General features: G+C 33.5%; 1 protein-coding gene across 1 annotated transcript; it reads right to left on the bottom strand.

Moving 5' to 3' along the window:
- Positions 1–595: 595 nt before the first annotated feature.
- On the bottom strand, positions 596–26,999 carry SEC62 (SEC62 homolog, preprotein translocation factor). Its single transcript, XM_081302327.1, has 8 exons — positions 26,844–26,999; positions 19,511–19,619; positions 18,498–18,603; positions 12,573–12,777; positions 12,251–12,343; positions 9,393–9,453; positions 7,453–7,572; positions 596–3,480 (listed from the first exon to the last, which is right to left on the bottom strand). The coding sequence occupies exons 1-8, from the start codon at positions 26,877–26,879 to the stop codon at positions 3,011–3,013; spliced, it is 1,200 nt and encodes a 399-aa protein (XP_081158453.1). The 5' UTR covers positions 26,880–26,999; the 3' UTR covers positions 596–3,010.
- Between the last annotated feature and the right edge of the window lie 141 nt (positions 27,000–27,140).

Genomic DNA, 27,140 nt, shown 5'->3' with positions numbered 1-27,140 from the left:
GTTGAATAATGCCGTCTTGTTCCAGGTCTCATACTATATATAATGAGAGTCCTTTTGCTGTATTTAATGCCATGTTTTTTTCACATTTGTGCTTTTTGTTGGTGATTTCACTGTTTAAAGTGACCCCCAAGGAGTGTGTCCAATAAGGCACTTGGCCTAAGGCTGTGATGTGCCTTATGAAAGAAAAAAAAGTGTCAGAAAAGCTCTATTTAGACAGGAAGTATAGTGTTATTTGTTGTGTACAGGGTTAATGAATCAGCTATATTAAATAAAGTGTCTTTCTAACAGAAAGAACAGCTAAAACAAGTTTACATATTGACTGTTTAAATAAAATGTAGCCAGAGGTTTGTAAATACCCAGCCCTCTATTTCCCCTAGAAGCAATGGTTTAATTGAGTGATCACACTGACTATATAGCACGTAACTACCACAAATACAAGAACAACTGAGATGCTGTTTTTCCAGTTCTTAATAAAGATTAGGAAAAAGAAAATTCAATTTGCAAAAGACATGGTTTCTAGTCAGTAGCTAATTGGTACCCACTATATAAAACCAGAAAGAGGGAGAAAACACCAAAATCCATCACCACTGCATAATTTCAATGCGATATATTAAAATTTATTACTTTCTGAATATTGTTCATCTAAATTATTCAATTAACATTGTCTAGGCCTTATATTTGGAAATTAAAGAATTCAGTGGAAGGGAAAAGGAAAAGCACCCTATTTAATATAGTAACTTTAAGAACATTCACATATGCATTATTCTTACCATCTGGACTTAGTCCTGTTAATTCAATTCTGTTTAGTTAGGCCAGTTTATAACCATTCCACACTAAATCCTACAGTATCTGAAAGTTTTGTGCTTATACTTAACAGTGGCATAGCAAATCTGAAGATTTCCCCTGCCCCCTTTTATTTTAATCATCAATTCTATTGACTACTGTAAACAATTCTCCATGCTCTGGAGGATATTTAAAGTTAGCTAACAAAGACAGTCATCTATTCTGAGCATTGTAACATATGCAGCCTTTGAGTTTTATGTTTGTTTAAAGTATACAACCTTGAGGAGTACAATAGAAACTAAGCTGAAATTTCAAACTCACTTTCTAACCATTTAAGAATGCAATTCCCCTCAGAATCACCAATATTTAAAAACCTTGTACTAACATTCTGTAAGAATCCACACACAATAAAAAGCTGACTTTCCTGTCTGCCATGCTCCACATGTCTTTGAGGACTAGACACAATACATGTATTAGAAAGAACTTTAAACAGTGAGTGCTCGGGTATTCCCATTGTAGTAATTGTTAACAAAATTAATTTTATTTCTGAGAAACACTTTTGGTATCATTTTCAATACCCCATAATAGATATTAGTGTTACTGGTGATTAAGAAGCTCAAATTTTATATATCCTTAATTGTGGAAATAAAGCAAAAGAGATCTGCAAATGTGAGGGGGAAATACCCAGGCACTAAAATCAACAAACATTTGCTAAGAGAAAATTTGAAATGATTGCAGCCTTGACAGTATTGCATTAACATGGAAGAGCCACACTTCTAGCCACTTACAGGGAAGCAATCAAGCCATGTTTGATAGGATGTTTCAATATACAGAAAAAGTATTTTTTCATAATTATAAGAATTTAACATCTTTAGTCAAACACTTGGATGGGAAACAACCTAAAAAAATTAAAGACCTACTCCACTTATTTCAATAACAAAGCAAACTGCTCTGTGACAGAAGGAAAATAATTTAATATTCACTATCACTTTGAGAGTATAACTCCAAGGAATGATTATGCTCATAAGTAAACAAGGCTCTTCTATGATTTGAAACATAAAACCAAATTACAAAACTAGTTTGAAGCAATTAGAGTCCAATGGTTCTCTATGTTTTCTTTTATAGCCTTTATTTTAAATTGATATTTTAGAACAGTAAATTATCTTTCACAGCAGGGCCTCCTGGTCTGGTAATACAGTACCCCATTTCTGAATGTAAAGTTTTAAAATAAATCAAAATGAACATTAAGGCTTACAAACAGCTACTTTTAAGTCTGCTCTTATATTTAATAAGGATCAGTTTTTACTCATATTCAAATACATGGAATGTTGGCACAAAACTGAAGCTGCTGTAGAAAGATCACAGGTGTTCTGTGGGTTATCGAAACTTTCACTTCTCTAAAAACATACCCTTACATGGTCTTAATTTTACAAATTTAAGTGTTGAGAAATGTCTAAATAATAAGTAACAATTAAAATAAAATGTTTTATTCGTAAATTATATACAGAATACGCTTTACGTTACAAGGAGATGGGGAAGAAGGTAGGAGAGCCATCACCTTCCAACCAATGCTGTTCATGTTCTCTACTGGAGATGACCATCTTTCTCTGAATCAAACGTACAAATCAGTTTGGATTTCCTAAGTTGGAAAAGGAGAATTTGCAGCTAAACTAGAAGTGCTGCTGCATTGTTATTAGTTGGCTTGTTTCCATGAAATGCTTTTGAACCCTGCTAACAGAATCTTAAGAAATTTCCTGGTATAATTTTATGATGAAAAACAAAAGCAAACTATCAAGAACAAAGTGTTACGCATTTCATTCTAAAGAAACTGTGAAATGGCTACATAACTCTGCATAATTTGAAACGTTGCAATTTCTTTATTCCTTCTAAAGTTATTTTGATTAGTCTAACAGTAAAAAGCCATACAACTATCAAAAATGCCCTTAATCTAAATGTCATTGTGGAAAATGCATCTTTGATAACTATCAAAATGAATGAGACCTACTTACTGTAAAATTATCAAATGGATAAACTTATTAACGGCTTTAGACTGTACCAATAGTAGTACCAATAGTCTATAAAATGAACTGAATAACTGCTTGGATGTCAAATACATTTCAGTAAATGGGATATAAAGAATGCTACAAATAAGAAGTGTACATTATGATGATCAGCCAACATAGAAAATCCAACCTCTTGCCCTTATTCAGTCCCCAAATTAGTCGAATTATGATTTTTCATGTGAAGATTTAGGTATCTCTCCATCATTGTCTTCTTCCTCCTCTTCTTCACAATCCCCATCTGTTTGCTGTTCCAGTTCCTCTTTTGTAATCATTTCAAAATCATTCCCATTTCCACTACTGTGTTGGGATCGGTCATCTTCTCTTCTGTCACTGTCTGTGTCTGAATGCCGTTCTCCACCTGAGCCTTCTGTTCCATGATTTCCTGGTCCTACTTTTCCCTCCTCATCTTCCTTTTTCTCACTGTCTGACTTTTCCTCACTGTCGGACTTCTGCTGTTTTTTGGTTTCAGATTTCTCATCTTTCTTTAAGTCTGCTTTTGGTCCTTTGTATTCATGTGTGTATAGAGGCCTGAAGGAGTCAATGAAGCCCACATCAGCAGTCAGATTTGGCAAGAACCAAAAGTGGTGCCTTCCTCCAGTTATGAGCCAGATGATGAGAAACAAAATGCAACGAGCTGTGGGGAGAAAAATTTCTTTGAATAATTCAAACACTGAATCAGGGAGCAGGGAATATATGTTAATAAAACGCTGGGAAAACATTTAGTTTTATTTGCACATTTCATGCACCTTAATATGAGTTTTTAAATCCTGACTAGTTTAGCATCTATCAAAACATTCTCATGGCAGAACATTCTGCTCTGAACTTAAGTGCACAATGCTGAAATGCCACTCCCAAAGAATTACTTTTATTTTTTTCATCTGGGTATTGTTCCATGGACATACACTTATGATTTATGTAATTTGTGATGTTATACTCTAAAAAACAGCAGTCAATTGGAAGTTTAAGCATTCATGAGACCACTGTGTAAGTAATGAAAAAAATGTGAGTAAGAAATGAAGTATATCCTAAGAAAAAAGGCTTTATAAAGGAAAAAGCAGGGCTGCATTATGACTTTTTTAAATCCTAGGTACTTTTGCCTTTGTAGGGAGCTTCCTTTATAAAAAATAAACTAAAATTATATTTTACATATGTAATGGTACAAATGCAAACATAATACTGCAGTCTACTAATATATACAATCATACATATACACAATCTACCACTGGGCTATTTCTGATTTTAAAATAAATGAAAACATTTTTGAGGATTGCACAAGGTATAGTAGGCATGCACTTACATGGCCTAAATGCTACTCTAAAAAATCAAGGATAGGTCAACCCTGGAAAAAGAATCCTAGCATCTATCTTCTAATCTATTTGTTTTACTAATTAGGTAAGTTATATAATTTTTGCTTATTTAAGGACCAATTCTCTCAATAGTAAGAAACAATATAATACTAATGAAAGCAAGGGAGTTTATGTATGTTTTATGACATTACTCTTTTAGAACAATATATTATGACAAAACTGAGATAATGAAATTTTACAAACTCTAATACTTCATGTAGTCTTCTATTAATTTACCAGTTATGTATGGCTCAGTGATTTTTCTTTTATAAAGACCATAATGATTATATAAATGCTATAGGCTAATCAATTGATACTTTTTTTTTTCCTTCATGACTATATATCACTGTTTCATATAAAGCCTCAAAAAAGCTTGTCAATGCTTCTTCCATTATTTTGTTTTGGAAAAATAAAAAACAGTTATAGCTATGCCTTGATTTTTTAGAGTAGCATTTAAAAATAAACTACTTTATTTATAAAGTAGTATTTTATTTTCACAAGAATATAAATACGCAAAAAGAATGTTGTTAGAATCTTTGGTGGTCCAAACAGAAAAAGTAAATGTTTGAAATTATGACAAGAACAAGTTCCATTATGGATTAGAGAGAAAATGAATAACTTTTAAGAAGGCTGAACATTTTTTCTCCAAACACAATTATGATACTACGATAGGATTTATAGGTTTATAAGACAGATGATTCATAATATGAAATCTTGTATCAAAACCTAAGAAAATTCAATATAGAAATGGCACAACTGGGCATGGCAGAATTCTAACATGCTTTAGTTTTTTCTCCATATGGCATTAGATTACCAGGAGCAAAGGGAAGAATCACAGAAAAACTGTGACATGTACTGTAATACCATTTCTATACCAACAGTGACAAATATTAGAAAAATGCCCAAAGTCTTATTTCAAACGGTGAATTTACAAAGCATATTCAAAGTAACAACAAATATAATTGAAAACAATATATAATACTTCATAGAATATCAAAGTAATATCCATTTTATAAATGACTACAGATCAATACTATTCGAAAAGATTTAGAGCTGCATTTTCTAACAGAATCAACATGTTGGGTTTGTTTCCTACCTGAATTTGCAAGGCTATCTGCTCCATATTTAAATCCACACCAACTTACTCTAGTTACCTACTTCATAGGCTTAGATATTATTTCTTGGTCTACAATTGTGTGTTACCTGCAAAAGCAGCAGTGGATTTTCTCAAGGTGAATAAGAGGAAAGAAAAATGAAAGGTGTGTGGAGAAGGCCTCACTCAAGCACATCACAGAGGAAAAAAGGAGGCATATAATCATGCCAAATTAAAGAGAGAGGGGCTGGGGTTGTGGCTCAGCAGTAGACCGCTTGCCTAGCACATGCAAGGCCCTGGGTTTGATCCTCAGCACCACATAAAAAATAAATAAAGATATGTGTCTGACTAAAAAATAAATATTAAAAAAAAATTAAAGAAAGATACAGGATGAGCTTCTGGGTTCATGGGTACCAACCCAGGACATCTTGATGACCAGGATGAAGGGATGTGCAAAGGGAAACTGCTTAGCTATAGTAGTAATGCTTTATAAAAATGAAAACTTTTTTTTATAGACTCTTACATGCACCCAGTTAAGATAATCTTGGTCCAATTCTGTCCTCTTAACAACAGATATTAGGTAAATAATGTGGGTGTTATTTTTTCTTCTATAAAGAAGTACTTTTAGGGCTTGGTGGAAAAGCTGATTTGTCATTTGGGAAAAATAATCAGAAATTCATATCATATAATAGCATACACTCCAGTTAGATCAAGGAATTCAATGTAAACCACTTTAGGTAAGCTGAGAAAAATTCATTTACCTTTCCCAAAGTAAAAACTGCTCAGTCTACAAGGAAAAATCTTCAAAGACTAGGATTAAAAGTAACATTTGTTGCTCCCCCCCCTCCAGATTAAATAACATGCCCCTTGTAGAAAAATACAAGTTTAAGTAAGAAAATGAAAATCATAACTATCATACCTTCCCTGGTGTTTTGAGTATTAATGTTAAAAATGTTAATGTTAAAAAGAAGAAAGCGTCCCAATTAAACAAGCAAAAAAATACCTCATTATCTTATTATACTATTTACTAGTGATGAAAATTTATTAATCATTTATTTTTTTTATTCTCTTTTTCAAAGGATGAAAGAATGTTCATGTTCTCTATTCCCTAATATTCAGGTCCTTTTATTAACTGATAAGATTAGATGGTGGGCTGGGGTTGTGGTTCAGTCGTGGAGTGCTTGCCTAGCAATGTGCGAGGCACTGGGTTAGATCCTCAGCACCACATAAAAATGAATAAATAAAGGTATAAAAAATGTTGTATCTGATTAAAAAAAAAGAGTAGATGGGAATCTTTGATTTTTTGTCTGCCTTGTCAGTTTATTGCCTGTTCTTAATTTTGTCTTTTTGATGTGAAAAGGGTTTTTAAATTTTTATGTGATCTAAATCTATTAGCCCTTTTGATCATCTTCTTGGCTACAGAAGACACCAATTTATTTATGTTTTCCTGTTTGATGTTTAAAACATTTAATTTCTCGATGTATCTAAAATTTATTTTGGTACCTGAGTAGAAATTACCAATTTCCCCCAAAGTGGCAAATCATTTGTTTAGAACAAATAAAACCTAATCTTACCATATATAGCCTGGCCATAGCAGAATTCTATAATGCTTTATTGAATAAAAAGCACAGAATTTAAATATTTAATATAAGCTGCATTGGCCTTGTTGAAATATCAAAGTGTTTTACTGAATAATAAATCACTGCAAAAATAATAAATTCTTGCTGTAGTTAATCTTTAAAGCAAACCCTTTTCAGATTAAAATATAATAATATATTATTTATTTCAACATAACTAAAAGGATAAACTTAAAATGTTTCACCATAAAGAATGATAAGGTAAGCAAAGTGATATATATGTTAATCAGCTTGATTTAATCATTAAAATACCACATTGTACCTCATGGTATAATCATGATTTGTCAATCAAATGTAATATTAATCAAAAAATTAAAAATTAAAAAAATCCAGTAATCCTTTCTTCAGATTAGACCCAAACTAATCAAGTCTGAGCCACGTTTTGGGATTTAACCCAGAGAGTAGAATCATGTAACTCTTGACATACCTATGTTAAGTTTGCTATTAAGTTTTACTAATGTTCCAGATTATATTTCCAACTGCTCAATACCTACCTTACTGAGGTTAGTTTTACTACTAGTAATACTTACCAACAGCAAGTAGAAGAATGCTGGCTACAAAACAGCCTGCGCCCACACTGAGGTAATAAACACCTACTCTCATTTCTGCTGGCCAAAGAGGGAAGAGTGTGGCTGCTATAACTGCAATCACTAGAACAAGAAATGACAAAGTTACATAGATAACTTCTAGAATAAAAATTTAAATGACTTGGTTGTAACAATAGAGAACATATTCTTTGGGGGAAAAGCTAAGAACAAAAAATAACACCCCAACAAACCAAAAAAAAAAAAAAAAAAAAAATTAAATTCTAAAGACCCTATCATAGAGATTGTGATTCTGGGGTGGAGCTCTGATATTCACAGACTCAAGAAGCTCATCAGCTGATTCTGCTACAGACTGCCTTTTTAAAATCAGGCGTACTGTATATAAGTATCTCCAGTATTAGTAGGTCTTTAGAACAGTATTCAAATTCTAGCTCTATCATTTATAAGCTAAGTAACACACAGCAAGTTACTTAATCCTTTTCAGGCTAAGTTACTTTAGAGTTAATCAGTGCTGTTCTAACTTCTTAGATGATGTTGTAAGGATGAGATGATATACTGTCTGTAAAATATTTAGCAAAGTGACTACTATATTAGTAGTAATCAATAGCTATTAGCTATTTGGATTTAACAGTTTCTACTCTTATCATAAGAGTTGTTTTGAATGAGGTCCTATGATATCATATTCACCAATATTATTTTAATTAATATCTATTTTTCTATTTGTTATATCATTCTTCCCTACCCACTCCTACCCTGAACTTAGAGAAATATACTCATATTTAAAAAAACAAATCAGAAGGTATAGTGAAGACTACATCTTCATTTAATTCTTGTTCTACTCCATTTCTGAATTAAATATTATTCTTCTGCAATTTCTTTTAAAATTAGATATACTCCAGATATCTTTCTTTTTTTTTGGATACTGGGGATTGAATCCGGGGGTACTTAACTACTGAGCCACACCTCTAGCCCTTTTTTATATTTTTATTTAAATAAAAACTCTCCTTGAGTTGCTTAAAGCCTCACCAAGTTGCTGAGCCTGGCTTTGAACTGGCGATCCTCCCGTCTCAGCCTCCCAAGATCCTGGGATTATAGGTGCATGTCATCACACCTGGCTATTCTAGATATCTTTCAATCAGTGCATACTAATTCTTTAAAAGATACATGGTATTCTACTATACTGTAATTTATTTTACCCTTTTCCTATTAAAGAACTTGAATTCTGTTCAGTTTGAACCTCTAATAGATATCAGTGCAAATATCCTTGTACATATACATCTGTGCAACTGTGTTTAACAGAGTGAATTCCTTTAAATGGAATTATTAGGCCAAAAGATATAGGCATTTAACATTTCAAAGATTATATGCTAGATTATGCTCTTAAATATAGTCTGAAGAATTTGGATTAAAATACGCAACACGTAAATGCATATGCTTGTGCAACTACACGCATAAAATTGGATAAATTCCTACAAGTATAATTGAAGGGTTAGACTATATGCATTTAAAATTTGAAAGATATGCCAAACTGACCTCCCTCTAAAATTAAAACAATGGATATACCTGTCAATTATTGGAGAGACCTTCTAACTAAGACCTTCATTGTCAAACTCTATAATTCCTTTAATCACTGTTGCTTTATTTTGTATTTGAGCGTGATTAAGTATCATCCATGATTGGTTATTGTAATGCTTTATCTGTGCACTACCTTACCATTTTTCTACCAAGTTGTTAATCCCTTAAAGATCTTCATTTTAATGTATTGCAAGTATTTTCCTTAGTTTACCATTTATCTTCTGACTTTATTTAAAGTACTCACTTTGAAATGATAACTTTTATATTTAGAAATAATTTCCTTTGTGGTTCTGCATTTGTTTCCTAAATTTTAGATTATACTTTAATGCTACTTACATCCTGCTACTTACCAAGAATTAATCCCATGACAAATGTTTTAATGTGAACTGGGTCATAGATCCACACATAAACCTAAAAGAACCAAGAAAACTTAGTGCTTACAAGTTCTAAGGTCACAATGGAAAGTAGGTCTTTTGTGTGCACCACTGCATCCACCATAAAGTTTATTTCTACATTTAAGGACCTCTAAGGCAGTCACCAACATCTTAATATATGAGGCTTACTTTCTAAGAAAAATTCCAAAGACTTTCCCTTCAATAATAATGGTTCCTTTGGCATTCATTCAGTTAGAAAATGATCATAAGAATGCTGCTTGTTTTGTACATACTTCCATGCATTTGATAATTTGTTTATGTGTGCAAATCACTGTTTATTCAAAATAAGGATCAGCAATTATCAATCCTTTTGTTCCTATGTAATAATGGATCTGTTTGGGCTAAGAACATAGTTAAGATTCCAGCCAGGCTTTACTAAGATCCAACAGCTCTAAACTACATCTTTTTCTCTCCTACTGACAACAAAGAATCACTATCATGCTTGGAGAACATAAATTTTCAGTGACTCCCTGCAATAATTTCACTGTTCACTCCTTCAAGGAGGGTTTTTATGCCCACATGTAGAGAACCGCTGTTTTCAAGCTTGATGTACTTTTAGCAGGCAATTTTATACAACAGAACATCATTCAGATTGGAGATATGTTCAATCATCATCCATAACTCTTAGTTTTATTTCTTAATTTCTATAAATAACAGAAGTCTTTCATTTCCTATTTGACCAGAACTCTTTCTGTCCTTCCAACTTGGTTCTTCTATTTCTAACACCTGGGGTTCTACTTCAATCCCTACTTTATTCTTTACAATCTCCCTGGAAATAAGTCCATAGACATTACTTCTGCTACTTACCATTCTAAATAAATATATTAAGAAAAAAAGACATTTCCTACCTTTAAAAATTGTGGAATACATGGTGGTTTCTAAGAATAAAATCTAGTCTTTTCAGGATGGCAAGCACCCATGCTTTTGCTCAGCTTGCTTCCTTCCCTAACAGACATAAATTCTTTTTGGTTCACTTGGCAATCTGCCTGTCAGCCTTGAAGGCTCAGCTGTGTCCAGGGTCTTTAAACCCTACTTGTCCTTTCTAATTAGTTTTTGAATAACAATTCCTAATTGTTAATCTTACACCATTAATGCTTACCATTCAACAAAGTAACAGGTTTAAATGCTTCTGTGTTTGATAGACTGCTAAGTGCTTCTGTGTAGAGAATTTCATTGTACTTACCATGCTATTCCCAGCACCTATAAAAATAGCTGGCATATAGCTAATGCTCAATGCTTAACTGATGGTACTAGTGCACTTCTATTACAAGGGTTCTTAACCAAACTTTTGTCTTTTTTTTTTTTTGTACACTGTATTAAACCCAGGGCCTCTCACATGGTAGACATCAACCAAGGTTCTTAACCATTAAAATTACCATAAGATATGTGTATGCAGATGCATACCCATGGCCCCCCCACCTTCCGTTTAAGAAATTTAAGATTCTCATGCAAATATGTTTGCCAAAAGCCTAGACAGAACACGTTTTTTTAAAAAATATTTATTTCTCAGTTTAGGCGGACACAATATCTTCATTTTACATTTATGTGGTGCTGAGGATCGAACCCAGTGCCTTGTGCATGCTAGGCAAGCACTCTATCACTGAGCCACAACCCCAGCCCTCAGAACACATATTTTTAAAAAAGCTTCCCCAAAATTTCAAACACATAGCCCTAGAAGCCAGTATTTTATATACACTACTTAATGTTTTAGTAAGAAAGAATAAGCCCTGAAATTCACAATAGCCCATTATATATAACTAATGTTTTTTTTTTCTTTCTTTTTTTTTTTTTTTTAAAGAGAGAGTGAGAGAGGAGAGAGGAGAGGGAGAGAGAGAGAGAGAGAGAGGGAGGGAGAATTTTTAATATTTTTTAAATTTTTTTTTAGTTCTCAGTGGACACAACATCTTTGTTGGTATGTGGTGCTGAGGATCGAACCCGGGCCGCACGCATGCCAGGCGAGCGCGCTACCGCTTCAGCCACATCCCCAGCCCCTAACTAATGTTTTTGTATCGGTTAAGTAACTACATTAACCAATGTAATCTTCCTGGAAGGTTGCCACCACACAAATTTACAATTATAAGATAGAATAAAAGGTAGCTCCTTGAGCAAAGCATCAAATAATGTTGAAAATTTTAGGTCCCTCAAGTGATGTGTATAAGAGACAGAGATCAGTCGATGTCCCCCATTAACTACTCTGTTCTTTTTTTCTTCGATAATAATGAAAATTGCAATTTTAGCTGGGCAAATGATCATTCAGCATAAAAAGTGCATATCTAAGACTTTATTTCAGGTAAGTATAACCATGTGACTAGATTATAGTCAGTGGAATTCAAGCAGAAATGAAATTGCCAGCTTCTTGGATAGTGTCCTTAAGAGGCCTTCTTAAAAAGAAGCATGGTTTTTCACTCTTTTCCTCTTCTGGATATAGATATCCAGGTTGGCAATCATTTTGGACCATGAGGCAATCTTCAAAGGTGAAAACAAAGGAACTTAGGTCCACTATGGAGCTGCCCTATCTCTCTAGATTACACTAATGAGAAAGAAATAAGCAACTATTTTGAATTAAGCCATTATTTCTTTAGGTTTCCTCTTATTCACATGAATTTTTTTTTAATATATCTAAATTCAGAGAAACTGATTCTAAATAGCTTTTATATACTTAGGTGCATGATTAGATTTATCTAATTATTTCTTTTCTTCATAAAGGCATCAAAAATTTTACTAAAAATTTCCATGAAAAACTGGATTTCTAAGCACAGGCCATATACTCTTACCTCATTTCCATCCAGAAAAACTTGATCATCATGTGGCTCAAGTTTGAATTTTTTCTTCGTTTCCTTCTTTTTGGGAGTTCCTGGAGTTTCCTCCTATGAAAACCACAGGTGAATAATAGAAATAACACTTATTATCAAGGAAAAGCAATATAACATTCATATAGTCAAAAATTTTTTCACTTTTAACACAAAAAATTCTTAACTATGATATTTATAAATAATCCCAATATAATCATCTCAAATGGGTGCTGATATTTTAAATATGCTTATACCCCAATAGATCAAATACACATCATTTTTACTTAATTTTAGTTTAATTTACTTTTTTGGATTCTTCCTTTTCACCATCTTTTTTTTTCTCTTTTTCCTTTTTTGTCTTTTCTTCCTTTATATTTTCTTTCTTATTCTTTTTGTCCTCTTCTTTTCCACTTTCAGCTTTTCCTTTATCTTTTTCTTTTTTTATGTCTTTATCATACTTCATTTTCATTACTTTTAGAGCCCGGTGGAAAAACTGCTTCTTTAAAAGCCTTAGGGGAAAAAAAGTATAACATTATATTCCCAATCTATTATACAGACATAGACTAAAAAGCAAAAAAGATCAGGACCCAAATAAAATGAGCAAAGAAAGACATAAATTGGCAACCCATAAATTACAACTAGTAAGCCCATGGAAATATACTGAACTACACCAACAGTCAAAAAACCTTTTATAGGTCAATTAGATTATATGAAAGTTGTCAAAACTCAATGATATTCAATATAATTTTCACTTTTAACTATTTAATTTAGGTATAAGAGAGATTATAGGTTTGTAATTACTGATATAAAATTTATCTCTAGGTCCTTTAAGAGCAAGACTAGCCTCATTTAATGTTAAGTCTCAATGCCAGAAATGATAAAGAGGAAAATAGTGTAAAAATGTTAACAGATTAAAAGTGTGTCATGCCAAGTATGGTGGTGCACACCTGTAATCCCAGCAACTTGGAAGGCTAAGGCACAAGGATTGAAAAGTTCAAGCCCAGCCTGGGCAACTTAGTGAGATGCTCTCTCAAAATAAAAAATAAAAAGGGCTGAGAATAATATAGTTCAGTGGTAGAGTAACCCTCCCCCTGACTCCCAGTTTAGTCCTTAGTACAGCAAAAGAAAAGGAAAAAAGTGTGTCCATGATTTGATTAATTCTATTCATATCTCTTCACCATTTTTCTGGGTGTCTTTTTTTTCTCCATGGACTTCACTATTCAAGCTGGCATTATGATGAGATATTTTCAATTAAGTAATGAATAATTAAATACAGTAAGATGAGATTTCTGGACTCTGATAAGGACTATCACAAGATCAATTTGAAAAATATATTTGGCAAAATATTATGTATTCTTGCTTTTGTTAACTTCTCTCTATACACACTGTTCTTTCTTCTTTTTAGTAGTTATTATTTTTTTTTTACATTCTCACCTCTGGACCTTTACACTGGCTGATCCTTTCATCTGGAATGTTTTCTCCCTAAATAAACATGTCTTTTTGTTTTACTGCCTTAAGGTTTTTTTCAAGTTTTCCCTTAACCTTAGTTGACCGTGTATAAACCACAAGCCCACCCCATCCTCTCTTCTGTTTCCTGTTATCCTATCCTTAGCATCTGTCTTCTTACTATATAATTTGCTACAACTGTTTGCTCTTTCACTAACAGTAAACTCTTCATGAGATCTTTTATTCATTTTTATGATAAGTTTAGAAGCTCAGCTGATCCCAATTTAAATCAACTTTGCGGTTGACAGTTCCTTTCTAACCTTATAATCCTACCAAGAAACTGGGTTACCCTTCTTTTTATCATTTATAAGCAACTTTTTCAAATCTTATGTTCAAGCTTCTAAGTTCCTTATCTTTTTCTTCACTTCTGCCTTGATAATGTACAACTACCACAACACAATCTAGAAGCAAGGTCTCACTAGTACTCTCTCTACCCGCTAATCTACCTTTCTATTTACACCTCACAGGTGCCTGCTCTAGAACATCATGTCATTTGATATAGATGATCTTCCTGTCCAGATGACCACTTCTTTCTGGTCACTGTGTTATGCCCACTGGAGCAGTTATATTTCATCTGCCTGGCTGGGCTTCCATTTGTAGCACATTAGGTCCAATCCATAATCATTACCATAAAGTTTACTTTTAGGTTTCCTCATCTGCCTATTCTATTTGTTCAGAAAATCTATTTAGCATATAATTTTGTAAATGTTACCATTAATAACTGCTATGCATATATATGTATATGTATACATATACATGTAAATAAAATTTGAAAAGAGAATTAATGATTAGCTACTTATAAACAGTAAGTAGGACATAATAGTAGTGGGGTGTTTGAATATAAAGGGGTAATTTATATTTTTTACTTCAGAATGTCTTGACAAATTTATAATGAACATATATTCCAATTCTGTTTGTGCCTTTATGTGATTTCCTAGAAGAAACATTTATCATCATTTAATACGAAAATGAAATCTTTTTCATGTAATGTTAATTTAAAAAACCAGCATTTTATATTATAGTACATATTTCAGATGTCCACATAATAAATGTCCACATATTGAGTACATGTATACACATATAGATAATTTAAATGTATATTCTCAAATGGTAATGTGGTTAACTATAAAACAACATTATCAATAATTTAGGTTTTCTTCTGTATCATTTTCTTTATCTTCAGTTTCTGAAATTTATATCAGTGGAAAAAACTCTTAATAAAAAAATAAGTAATTTAAGAAATAAACCATTGAACTTTAGTAAGAGGGAAAAAACCTTTTCCCCGATGAGCAGATACAGAAGGGCATAGGACAAGTAGGACCGTCCGCTTCTTCTGTCACTTTTCACTCTTCCTGCAAGGTTATCCCCACCCATGAAAGAAAAGTGGATTATTAACTTCCAATCAAATCATGTTGAAAATAATTTCACATTGAGTTAGGTTCAAATATCATCTTTACCACCTGACTAGCTAAATGACATTAGGTAAGTAACTTAACTTCACTTGATTTCTAAAATGACATACCTATCTCATAGGGGTTTTTAGGATTGAGAACTTGTAACTGTTGAACACAGTGTCTGGTATACATAGAGTCAATAAATGTTATCATTATTGCTATGGCAAAATCTTCAACTGCAATTACTAGTTATGGGATACATACACATTTGGTTTCAAAGATCATATAACACTAGTCCATTTTGTACTAAGTACAATCACTGACTTATTCATTTATGGGTCTTTAGAGGATGTCTATTTCAATTCATTCTATGCCTAAAAGTGTGAGATTAACATTATTTAACTTTTGTAATAAAATCAAAGCCTCTACTTATTTGGCTTTACATATGAGATACAGAACAAATCATGAGCCCAAAGAAATATCTGTCTTGATATTTTTCACAGAACTACTTATACTTTCTTATCTTAATATATCCTATGCCCTCTCCTTGGAATAAATACCCCTTTTCTCTTTTTTGTTGGGTAACTGCCTATTTATGTTTCAAATTTTGATTAAAGCATTTTCTCTGTGAAATCATTCTTGACAGTTTCATCAGCTATTGTTATTAATTATAAATCTTTCCCAACAGATTATAATTCTGTTTTCTGAGATAGGAAGCAAGTCACAGTAATTGTATTCCAGGGCTTGCTTTACAATAGATATGAGATAAATACATGGTTGAGTAAATAAATGGTTTAAAAGCAGCTTGTAAAAAGTTTTAAAATTACTTCTGTATTTTTTCTCACTTCTTAAGCATTTTTTTTTCAGATTTAACAAATATTTATTTAACGCCTGGCATGTATTAGGTACTTTCACCTATGTATTAATGGTGAATTTTAATTACATGTCCCATTGTGCCAAGTGCAATGGAGAAACGATCCTACAACTGTTTTCAGATTTAGATGCAAGAGATTAAAACACTAACACATATACTAGAATTCTAAAATGGTTAAGGGCCAAACTGGATGATACTAACTTGATAAGTCAGTATAACTTTAGAAACAAAAGTTAATATGAACTGGAGGACCTGGGGAATACTACATGGTAGAAGTAGGACTTGAGAGATGTGTTTGTAATATTGACAGGCAGATTGGATAGAGGAAAGAGAACTACTGAAGGAAAGTGGCAGGTTAGGATCACAGAAAGACCAGAAGAGAGAAAGAGTGTGATTCACTTGTACAAGAGTGAGGAGGACATTACTAGACTGCAGGTCAGTGATGCAAAATTTCATTGACACCTAGTTTGAACTAGTTTGCTAGTTTGAAGAGTTCACGTGTGCAGTAGGCCACAAAATGTACAGATTGTACTAGAAAAGATTTTTTTTTTTTTTTAAATTATCCCACATTTTCCTGTTTTGTGTCTTTCCTCACATTTCAGGTGAAACTGGACAAGAATCTTACTGTGGTTTTCTCTATGGCTGAGTAGGAACCCATAAGGACTGGCCATCCAATCCTCAATAGTTATATTAGAAATGGCTTCTCTCCTTTATTTTAATGAAAAAAGGACAGACACAACATAAATGGAAATAACATATAAAATGAAAAGTGAGACCACCTCTATGACATTCTCTGAACCTAGGTCTTTGGAGCTTCTAAAAGTTTTTAAAATTGTTCCATAGCTCCTACAAGCCCAAATAGATATGGGCCATACTGGCTGCTCTCCTCAGAGAAATAGTCTCAGAGATTTAATATCCAAAAAAATTAGTATTGGCAAGTGACTCAATTGTAATCTTTGCTCCCTTAAAAGAACCATCATCTCGTTGGAGGAGATAGTCATAGTGCAGTGGTTGAGAGCATGGACTTTGAAGCCAGAATACTGTATTTAGAACCTTAAATCTTACCAGCTTTGTGACCTTGGGCAAGGTTCTTAAATTCTTCATGCCTCAGTTGCTGCATTTATAATTTTTACACCATATGTTAAAAAAAATTATTTTGAAGTGGGCAGGGAGTTTGTATTTTGGAGCTAATTCTTATTAGACAAATTGCTGTAAGGAACAAGTATTATCAGCTGCACCACTGTTAGAGTATCCCCACCCAAGAATGAAACGTACTGTTTCTGAAACGCCTATTAGTGATCTCTCGTCTTTGACAACTAAGAATTTTAAGGAATATTTGATCCCAGTGGATCAGGATGCTGAGGTAGGAGGACTCTGAGTTCAAAGCCAGACTGAGTAACTTAGTGAGGCCGTAAGCAACTCAGTGAGACCCTGTCTCTAACTAAAAAAAAAAAAAGGCTGGGAATGTGGCTCAGTGGTAAAGTGCCCTTGGATTCAATCCCTGGTGCCAAAAAATAAAAATAAAAAACAACAAAAAAAAGAGATAAATATTTGATTTATATAATACAACAGCTTAAGAAATCAGGCTGTGAAACAGTGGGTTTTAAGAGGATTCTCAGATGGCTAATATCTTAAGTGTTAGTAAACCCAATATTAATACCATATCTCAGCTTTTTTTTTTTTTTTTTTTTTTTGCAAAAAAGTGGGATGGAACCATTATATACAGCTTTTTTCTTTTTCTTTTTTTTAAAAATTGTGCCGGTGTCATTTAGAAATCATTTATTATTAATCTTTGGTGCAAGATTAGGATGCATGGAATATTTGTGAATACACATTAATGTGCTGTGAAGATTATGTGGGGAAATGCTATGTATCCCTCCCTACGAACATGAAAAATAATCTAAAATCTCCAATTCTCAGATTATAAATATCAGTGTCATGAAAACAAAATTCGGTCAATATCTACTATTGAATATACTTAGTAAGTATTAATAAGTAAATCCATGGAGTGTCTGCAAAGAAAAAATATGTAATGTGAAAAATATGTCTATGTTACCAAATTGTACTGCATCCTGAATTCTCAAAGACAGGAAAGGTAGATGTAGCTGCCTTGATTTTCAAGGAATACTACATTAGTAATCATTAAAAACAGGGAAGGGTATTTGGCTTATGGTTCTGGGCACAGACACTAAAAAACCAAGGATAACAAGGATATAGGAATCTCTGCAAAAGTTTTAGAAAAACACTCCCAACCATTTGCTCTAAAAGAGAAAGAGCTTGTTCACTATAGACTTTGGCATATGATATATTGCTGACCCTTTAGTTTAGCAGGCCTGGCAATAGAGTAAAAGAGCTACCGTTGATGATAAAAAATAAGTAAAGAGCTATGGTGAAACTTAAAAATTATTTTGTTATACAAAGAAATAAATTTTGTTGTGCTAAGAAACAATACTACCTGTTGCAGTAATCAACCACAGACTCCCTTGTTGTAAATAAAGCTTCCTCTCCTTTCTTGGCCTTTGCCCACTTGGAATCCAAAAGGCAATCCACTGCTTTTGAAGCTAAAGAAGAAATTTATTATTTTAAATTTAGTATTCATTGGAACTTATGTCTACATAAACAATATTTCATAAGGCAAATTTCAACATTCTGACACAGAAAATAAAACCTAGCACAATGTAAAATTAAGTATAATATGACCATCATAACAGTTCCTTAAAACCTCAATATATGAAATATATTGATAAGCATCTTTTAAAGTAATGTTGTGAAATAAATGGCTCTCAGAAATACTATTTAAAACAAGGTAAATTAATAGGGAAATGTTTATGACAAAAATTTGCAAAATACTTGTATGCAACTATCACTCTTATCAAATACAGGATAAACAAACTCAAACACCTTCCTCTTTCTCCACACAGTAATAAAAATTCTCATCAAATTTTACTGTAACCCACTGAAGAATAACTCTGTAAACAATCAACTACTGTCAGTAGAAATAGCTAAATGTTAGATTTAAAGTGATCAGTATGTCTATTTTTAAAAAACTCTGAATATCAAAATCATTAATATTACTAAAGAAAGAGAAGATACAGAATTTCTTCTCTATAATGGCAACTCAATTTTAATTGATAAAAAAGGCAACACAACCACTATTTATAAGCTATGGGCCCTATTATACACTACAAGAGTTTATAACAAGGTTGTATGGATAATATGAAGAACCAAAGCTCCTAGTTAGTTCCAAGTACACATACTATCAAAAGTTAATACTTCAGAATACTAAAAGTAAATCCTATTTTTAAAATTCCCAACAAATGCAATTAAAAAGAATAGGATAATCAATTGTCATATATTAATCACCAACTTTCAATAAACACACTTGGCAAGTACTTCTAAAACTTCTACAAAATCCAAATTTAGGTAACTTCATATGATATGTGCACTAATATGGTTTTATAATCCTACCAATAAAATAATCAACACGGTGACCCATCATATTGGTGGATTTTGTTGGACAGTTGAATCGAAGATACTTGGCTACAGCCTTCTCTTCTTTAGATGGTTCACCAACTTCCTGCAACGTAAGAATATTAATTTAATGTAATCATTTACTTGAGAAATTTATGCACTGAAGAATAATTTACAGATATGTTCTGTAAATCTTTTCAAATGAACTACAGCCCTTGCTTCAGGCATTCTCTGGAGCTTGGTAATGCACAAAAAAAGAGAAAAATAGAGATTTTTAAACTATATATTTTTTCAAATACAAATAGACAAGGGCCAGACCTGTCTGCTTTTTGGCCTCAACTCTGCTTTTTGGCATTTGAGTTGTTTTTCCAGTATGGTAACTACTTTGTACCAGTTCATCTTTTTAATAGTCACAAAACAATAATTTAAAAGATAAGATGTTGCCAATAGTGACTGTCCAAATGTCAAAGTATAATGAATTAAGTGTAAAATAGCTACAACCAAAGTATGTACCCTGAATAATATGTATAGCTGATTGGGACAGTTCTCAAAGTAACCAAGGATAGCTGCCTCCAAGAAGTAGCCTTAAGAACTCCTAAGATGCTGACAATTGGTACTCATTCCCTCCCCTTTCCTCTTTAGTTACAGATACCAGGTATTGTCTGGGACTCCTTTCCTATCTTGCCTTCTTCTTTTCCTTAATAAAGATAAGGCAAAAATTAGAACTGCAGAAAACAGATATTACCATGTCATTTGAACATCTGGTTAATGGAAGCACACTCACAAAGTAGTTTTGAAAAAGCTTTAATTCTTCCCTGTTTTCTTCCATATCTCTCTCTAAATTTTCTATTATATACTTTGCCACTATCAGCTGTGAGTTATTTGTAGCAATAAAAATTAAAAGCTCAAACGACTCAACTGGAATGAAGACTACTATAAAAACAAAATACTCATGAAAAATTGCAAATTCAATATTTTAACACTCAAAAAGTTCACTAACATCTACATGGTTCATGATTTGAGTCTTAGCTATAATATACATTTCCTGACATAATAAAAGGTGAAATTCCTTATTAGAATTTTTAAAACCATTTTATGTTAATATATGTTGACATCACATGTTAAATGACAGTATTTAATTGTATAATATACATGTGTAATAAACATGAGCTTCATCTATTAGTAAATATATATTCATACAGCTGAAAAAATTACATAATAGTTGAAAATAATGATATATTAATGCCTTACAGAAACCAATTCTATTTTATAATCACGACTATACTCATTTTCCCCTCATCTAATACATCTGTTGTCAATATGAAGATATATCTAATTGATAACTTGTTACTGACATTAAAAATTGTGGGAGGAAAAACCATTCAAATATGTACTTCTTGACTGCTTATCCTATGATCTTCAGATGCTACTGTTAATACCAAACACATTTGTAAGGCATGACACCTTCACTTTGGCACATAACCATCAAAAGAAGCAACTGCTATTTTCCAAAAGGAGTGGAAGAAATATATTTTAGATGTACACAAAGTAAAAGTGAGATAAATGTGGATAGGAACAGTTAAAAAGGATTTCTTGAAAGAAGGCACTGAATTTTGAAAGATGAATGAGTTTGGGGTAAACTGAATGAGAAGTATAAACATGGTGGACTCCAGGAGAGACCAGTTATGAAGCTCTGAGAGATTAATATGTATAAGTAATAAGTAATTTTTATTTTATTCTGTAAGCAGCAGAAAGACCACTAGTAATTTTTGAATATAAGAGAATTAGAAAAATGTTTTAAATATTACTTTGGTGGTTCTGTGGGATGAATTTGAAAACAACAACAACAAAAAACTCATAAAACACGGAAACTAGTTAAAAGACTACTACAATATTCAAGTAAATGTGATGTGATGCCAGACCAAGAACAGGGGGAAAAAATGTAGATATCTGAAACATTACAAACATAGAATAAATAGGATTCAATTATAAAGAATGAATGAAAAGGTTAGTTAAAGGTATGTAGGTCAACAGAAATGATAGTTTTTCAATAACAGAAAGGAAACTGGGAGGAAGGTAATTCTGGAGAACAATAATGTCACTCTGACATGGTATGTCAATATTCATACTAAGTCAATTAAAACACTTACTGATTACAGATAAATGTATTAATCTTCTGAGAGGTAATGAAAGTAGTACATGTAAAATTGGGTTAAATATCAGGATACATAAAAAGATGAAAAGTTGATTCTATTACGCAATAGGGAATTTTGTATATAATGTATACACAAAATTTTTAAATCTCATTTAACAATTAAATTCAAGTTAGCCAACTTTTCCACAACTGCATACCCTCCCTGGAAAGATACTACTAAGAAACAATGACCAGAAGAGATTTAGAAAATATAGGATATAGATAATCTCTCCTAACTAGACACAGAATTACTTGTCCATTGATACTTTCTTAAAGTATCAGTAACTTATAATTGTTATCTGTATTACAATATGGATTGCCTTTATGAAAACAATACAATTTGTTATCTCCTGGGGCTTTGACTATGAGAAGTTGGTCATACAGGGGATCCTATATGATGGCTTTATTCTGTTTCCCAGCTGCAGCCTAAAGAGGGTATAAAATAGTCTAACTTGCTTCTTGTTTATACATTGAACTATAGTATCTTCCCTGTGTTCCCTTTTGATATGAACAAAATATTAACATTTCAAGGTTTATAAAAAGAAATAAAGGCCTTTTAGGAAATTAGCACCCACTAATGAAAAGGAAACCAGCCCATCAACTCTGAAACAAAAGGAGAGAAATTTTTAGACAAAAAATTAGAATGTGTTAGAATGAGGACATTAAGATCCAACAAGTTTAGCTAGATTGCCTTTCTTTGCACCCAAATACCAATGTGCTAATTGCTGTAAACCACTTTTAAATTTAAAGTTTGGTTAAAACACTCTTATAAAACTGTTTAACAGGCTGGGGATGTGGCTCAAACGGTAGCGCGCTCGCCTGGCATGCGTGCGGCCCGGTTTCGATCCTCAGCACCGAAAACTAAAAAAAATAAATATTGAAAAATTCTCTCTCTCTTTAAAAAAAAAAAAGATGGTTTAACAAAAACTATTTTTACTTTAGAACACATCAACAAATACTTCAATGACATAGATTACCAATTACATTATTTTAGCCAAACACTTTTAACATTTTTGAGGAAAAAAAATTAGATCCAGAGTAGGTAAACATGGGTTTTATCTTACAGAATTTCTGTTACAGAAGAATTTAAAAACTATATCCAATAGAATGCCTTACTTGATCTGTCAATACTCAACTGAGCAAAAAAGAAAAAGGCTCAAGTTTACAAACTGTAAATTTGTACACAAAGACACAAAAAAGACAGTATAAAATACTTGTGAAAATGCCAACAATAGGTTAACAGAATAAAATCTGAAAGCTGGAAGGGACCTAAGGTAAATCATTTGCTCAAAGTCACACAGCTTTGTATATTGACTGTATTAGTATCCTTCTGTAACACCTCCAATTCACTTCTATTGTATTCTCTCTGTAACAACAGGTTTGTTAGGTAACTGCAAAACCCTCCATTAAACCTGTGTGGGGAGATTTCAGACTTAGGACTATCTTCCTGGGTTCCTTCTCTTTTCTTCAGAAGGTCCTGAGAAGTAAGACCTGTAGTCTGGCTCTATGGTCCAAAAGTTGCTATTTTCTTTCCTTTCCTGAAATTAAGCATAGCTTATGATATGTCAGGGGTTTAGTGCAAGGAAGACAGCTAAGTACAACAAAAATAACTGATGGAGGTTATAAAAGTTCTAGAACAAGTAAGCCATTTAAATGTCCCAAAACTCAACAAGATATACACACATGCAGAATACTGGATGAGATGATTCCCTTTAGCTGGGACAAGTCATATTAAGTCTTTTTGTTGTACAATTTGATATATAAAGAATCAGGATTTAAGTATTTCTGAATAACTTACTTTTATCAATGGTGAGGTAGAAAGAATATTCAATCGGGAATTAGAAGATCTGTCTAAAACTAGTTTTACTTTCTTGATGAGCAATCCTGGTTATGTCACATAACCTCACTGGACATCAGTTTATCTGTAAAATGAGGGCAGGCAGTACACTCTAGGCCCATCATCTGTTTTTATATCAGACTAATTGGTGAAGAAGGTTCAAAAAAAATTTTATTAGACTATTTTCAACTCTTAAATTTCATGACAACAGGATTCTAAATCAATGCTTCTAGTAAGCAGCACTGTTAAATCTGCACGAAGTTACTGTATTTCTTTAAAAACATACATAATTGCATTTCTTAAATAACTTAAAACTCTATTCAAATTTTTCATTAATTTGGATTGATATCACTCTTATTTGAGAATCTCCATCATTAAAATTTGTTCATCATGTCAATGAATATGTGGCTCACTTCAGGTTTTCAGTGATGAGTACTTTCAGTCCTAGAAGGAAATGTGACAATAGTCTTCTTGCTTCCAACTTTGATGGGACACAAGAATCTGAAATTATGCTGCACTAGAAAAAGCAAATGAATTAGCTACTACTTTTTTTTTAAACCCTGAGCTTATTTTATTGTTTATACCAAACATCCTCCCCCAAATTACAAATTATAATTCAAGGTTACTGAATCTACTTAACATAAAATCTTTTCTAGAAATGAATAATCATGAAACATCAAATAACAGGAAACAGGTGTTATTGTAGAATACTCTGCTTTTAAGTCCTACAAAAGAATCTTTTCTTTAACAAACTCTGAACTTTGTCATTAATTTGATCTTTTTATCTCACGTGATATCAATAGCATAGAGTTTCTAACTCTCTGGTAAGGAAAAAAAAGGGGGAGTTGACTAGGACAGTGTATTTTTATAAATTTGTCAGAATTTTAATGACATAAAAGTACCACTCCAAGATCTTCCACAAATATTCTACACAGTTATTTTAAAAACTGTGATGAGAAAATAACGTATTTTCATTTTGCAGTATGCAGAACTAATTTTTAACAATCAGATCCTGAAATAAACAATAGAAAGTAAGTAGATACACTTTCTGTAACTCACAATCTAATGTTTATTTACTGAATAGATAGCTGTTAATCAATCTTCACCACATTGAAAAGTGTTTAACAAAAACCAAAATAATAATCCAACCTAAGTTCTTTGTCCTAGGGGAGGATAAGAAGGAAGAGGTTGTGCACCAAGCACTTTTTGTAACATTTATAACTTAGTAAGTACTTGATTTACCTACTGTTTTCACAGCAACTGTATAATATAATCTAAGGTTTAAAACAACTTTTTAAAAGGTAAAAAAATCCCTTACATATGCAGAAAATTGAGGTTAAAAACTAACTTGCTCAAAATTACTCTAAAAATTGGTGGAGCTTCAGTACAAAGAGGCACAGTGGCAAACACTAAATTTCTGGGCCACTACCTCTGTAGTACTATACTATATTCACCTACCTTTTTATCAGCAACTATTCAAAAAGTGAATTATATACCCTTCCTGACAATATTAAGGTGCAGTTTAAACTGTAAAATAGTGTGTGTGTGTGTGTGTGTATATATTTTTAAAAATTTGTTCTAATTAATTACACATGATAATAGAATGCATTTTGACACATCATACATAAATGAAGCATAACTTCTCATTATTCTGGTTATATGTTATGTAGTTACACCATGAAATCATATATGCACATAGGGTAATGATGTCTTATTCATTCTACTATCCTTCCACCCCCCATATCCACTTCTCCTCTGTCTAATCCAAAGTACTTCTATTCTTCCCTAGCGCCCCCCCCCCCATTGTGAATTAGCATCCCATATCAGAGAAAACATTCAGCCTTTGTTTCTTTGGGATTGGCTTATTTCTTTTAGAGTATGAATTCAAAACTCTTTGAATGGTTTGTAAATACAGCTTACAAACAGTGGGTATTCATGGGCACAAAATTTGTGTTGTAAAGTATAAGGAGTACAGTAAGTACAAATCTGACAACTTCCAATAAAATTTTGGTAAAATGTTGTCCATATAAATCAGTAACACTAAATTTCAAAAGATCAGGAATAGTATGAATAGAAACTTCTACCGATCTTAAGCCCTTGTCTTCAGACCTGTCTGAACTTGGAATTTGCCTCTTTTAATTCCCTTTGGTACCCTGTTCACAATTACTTTTTTTTTTTTTTGCCAAACTGCAAACTTTAACTAGATCATTATCTTTTTTCAGAGTACTTGAAAGACCACTTTAAAAATTTTTAATTTAAACTTTAACTTGCTCAAAACACCTGTAAGAGGGCCAAAAAGCTGATAAACAAAAGTGCAGAGAATATAAATAGGAAAGTCACTCTATTCGAGGAACAGAAAACAGTAAGTGTAACAATTGGAGATTAGTATAACTGACAACTTTACTACATGCTATCAATTTATGATGCTTTTGATTTCTCAGCATATGAACTGCTGAGACTAATAAACATCTTGAGTCCAAGATGCTCAACATATTTAATCCTCTTGACAAAGAACAACAGGGGGAAAATTGCTGGGAAGAAATGCACAGATGATATGCATGTGGAATGAGGGAGGGATGTTATGTAGGTTATGAGGATGACAAACTGGCATGTGAAAGGTTTCTGGGTGCCACCAGCTCATTGCAGCACCAGCAAGGTTGTGTTTGTTTACAACGTGTCGCCTGGAAGAAAGCCAGTAAGCTTCAAGTGGAACTATGAGGTTAAAATATTGAGGAAAAACGTAAACGCAACTGAACATCTGGATTAGGGGATCACAACCTGCGCCCCTGGGACATTTGACCAGGTCCAGGTCCTTCCTCCTCTTACCGTCTACGCGCACAAAGAACCTCTGCTTTAGGTCAGCCCTCCGCCTCCTTCTACCCCAATTACCGTGGCCTTAATTTCGGGATAGCTAAGGCGAGAGTCGATGGGTGAAGGGAACGGAGGAGGGGCCCCGGGGCGGGGTGGGTCCCTGTCCGAGCTCCGGAGAAGGCTGACCTGCCAGCGCAGGCTTGGGCCGGCGCCGCCACAGGAACCCGAGGCCCTCAGCCGCGTCTCCGTGGCCGGATTCCCAGAGCGGCGCCTCCTTCCTTCCCCTGCTGCTCCACCACCACCTCCGTCTCCGCGGTAGCCAACACCGCCCCACTACAGGCCCCTCGCAACGACACAGCCTGAAGCGGGCTGCCTTGCGGCGGAACCCCACCCCTCCTCTCCCTCGCGCGCCTTTTCAGGAGGTCTTCCCCGCTTCCTCTACTTCCGAGCGCGCTGAAGCCCCCTACCCCTGGACTGGGCTTTGCTACCTGGATCCGCTTCTTGTGTCGCCTGCGTTCCGCCATGTTGGCCGCTCCGCCCGGTTCCTTCTGACGTGGAGCGAGGAGGGGGGCGGTGGAAATCTCGCGAGAACGCGTCCCGCGGTCCGTTATGTAACCAGCCGGCGGGCGCCGGGAGAGAGGGAGGTCGGCTACCCCAAGGGCCTGAGGAACTTGGTGGCGGCTTCTCTTCCCTCCTCTCCTGTTGTTGTTGTGGGAACTGGAGAATTCGCCAGAACCCGGAGGAAGTCAAGAAGTGAATCAGAAAATAGGAAGGCTGGGAAGAGA

This window comes from Spermophilus citellus, assembly GCF_964194105.1.
Source record: "Spermophilus citellus genome assembly, chromosome: 7".
In the NCBI taxonomy this organism is placed as follows: Eukaryota; Metazoa; Chordata; class Mammalia; order Rodentia; family Sciuridae; genus Spermophilus; species Spermophilus citellus.
This window is presented reverse-complemented; position numbering and strand designations above follow the sequence as displayed.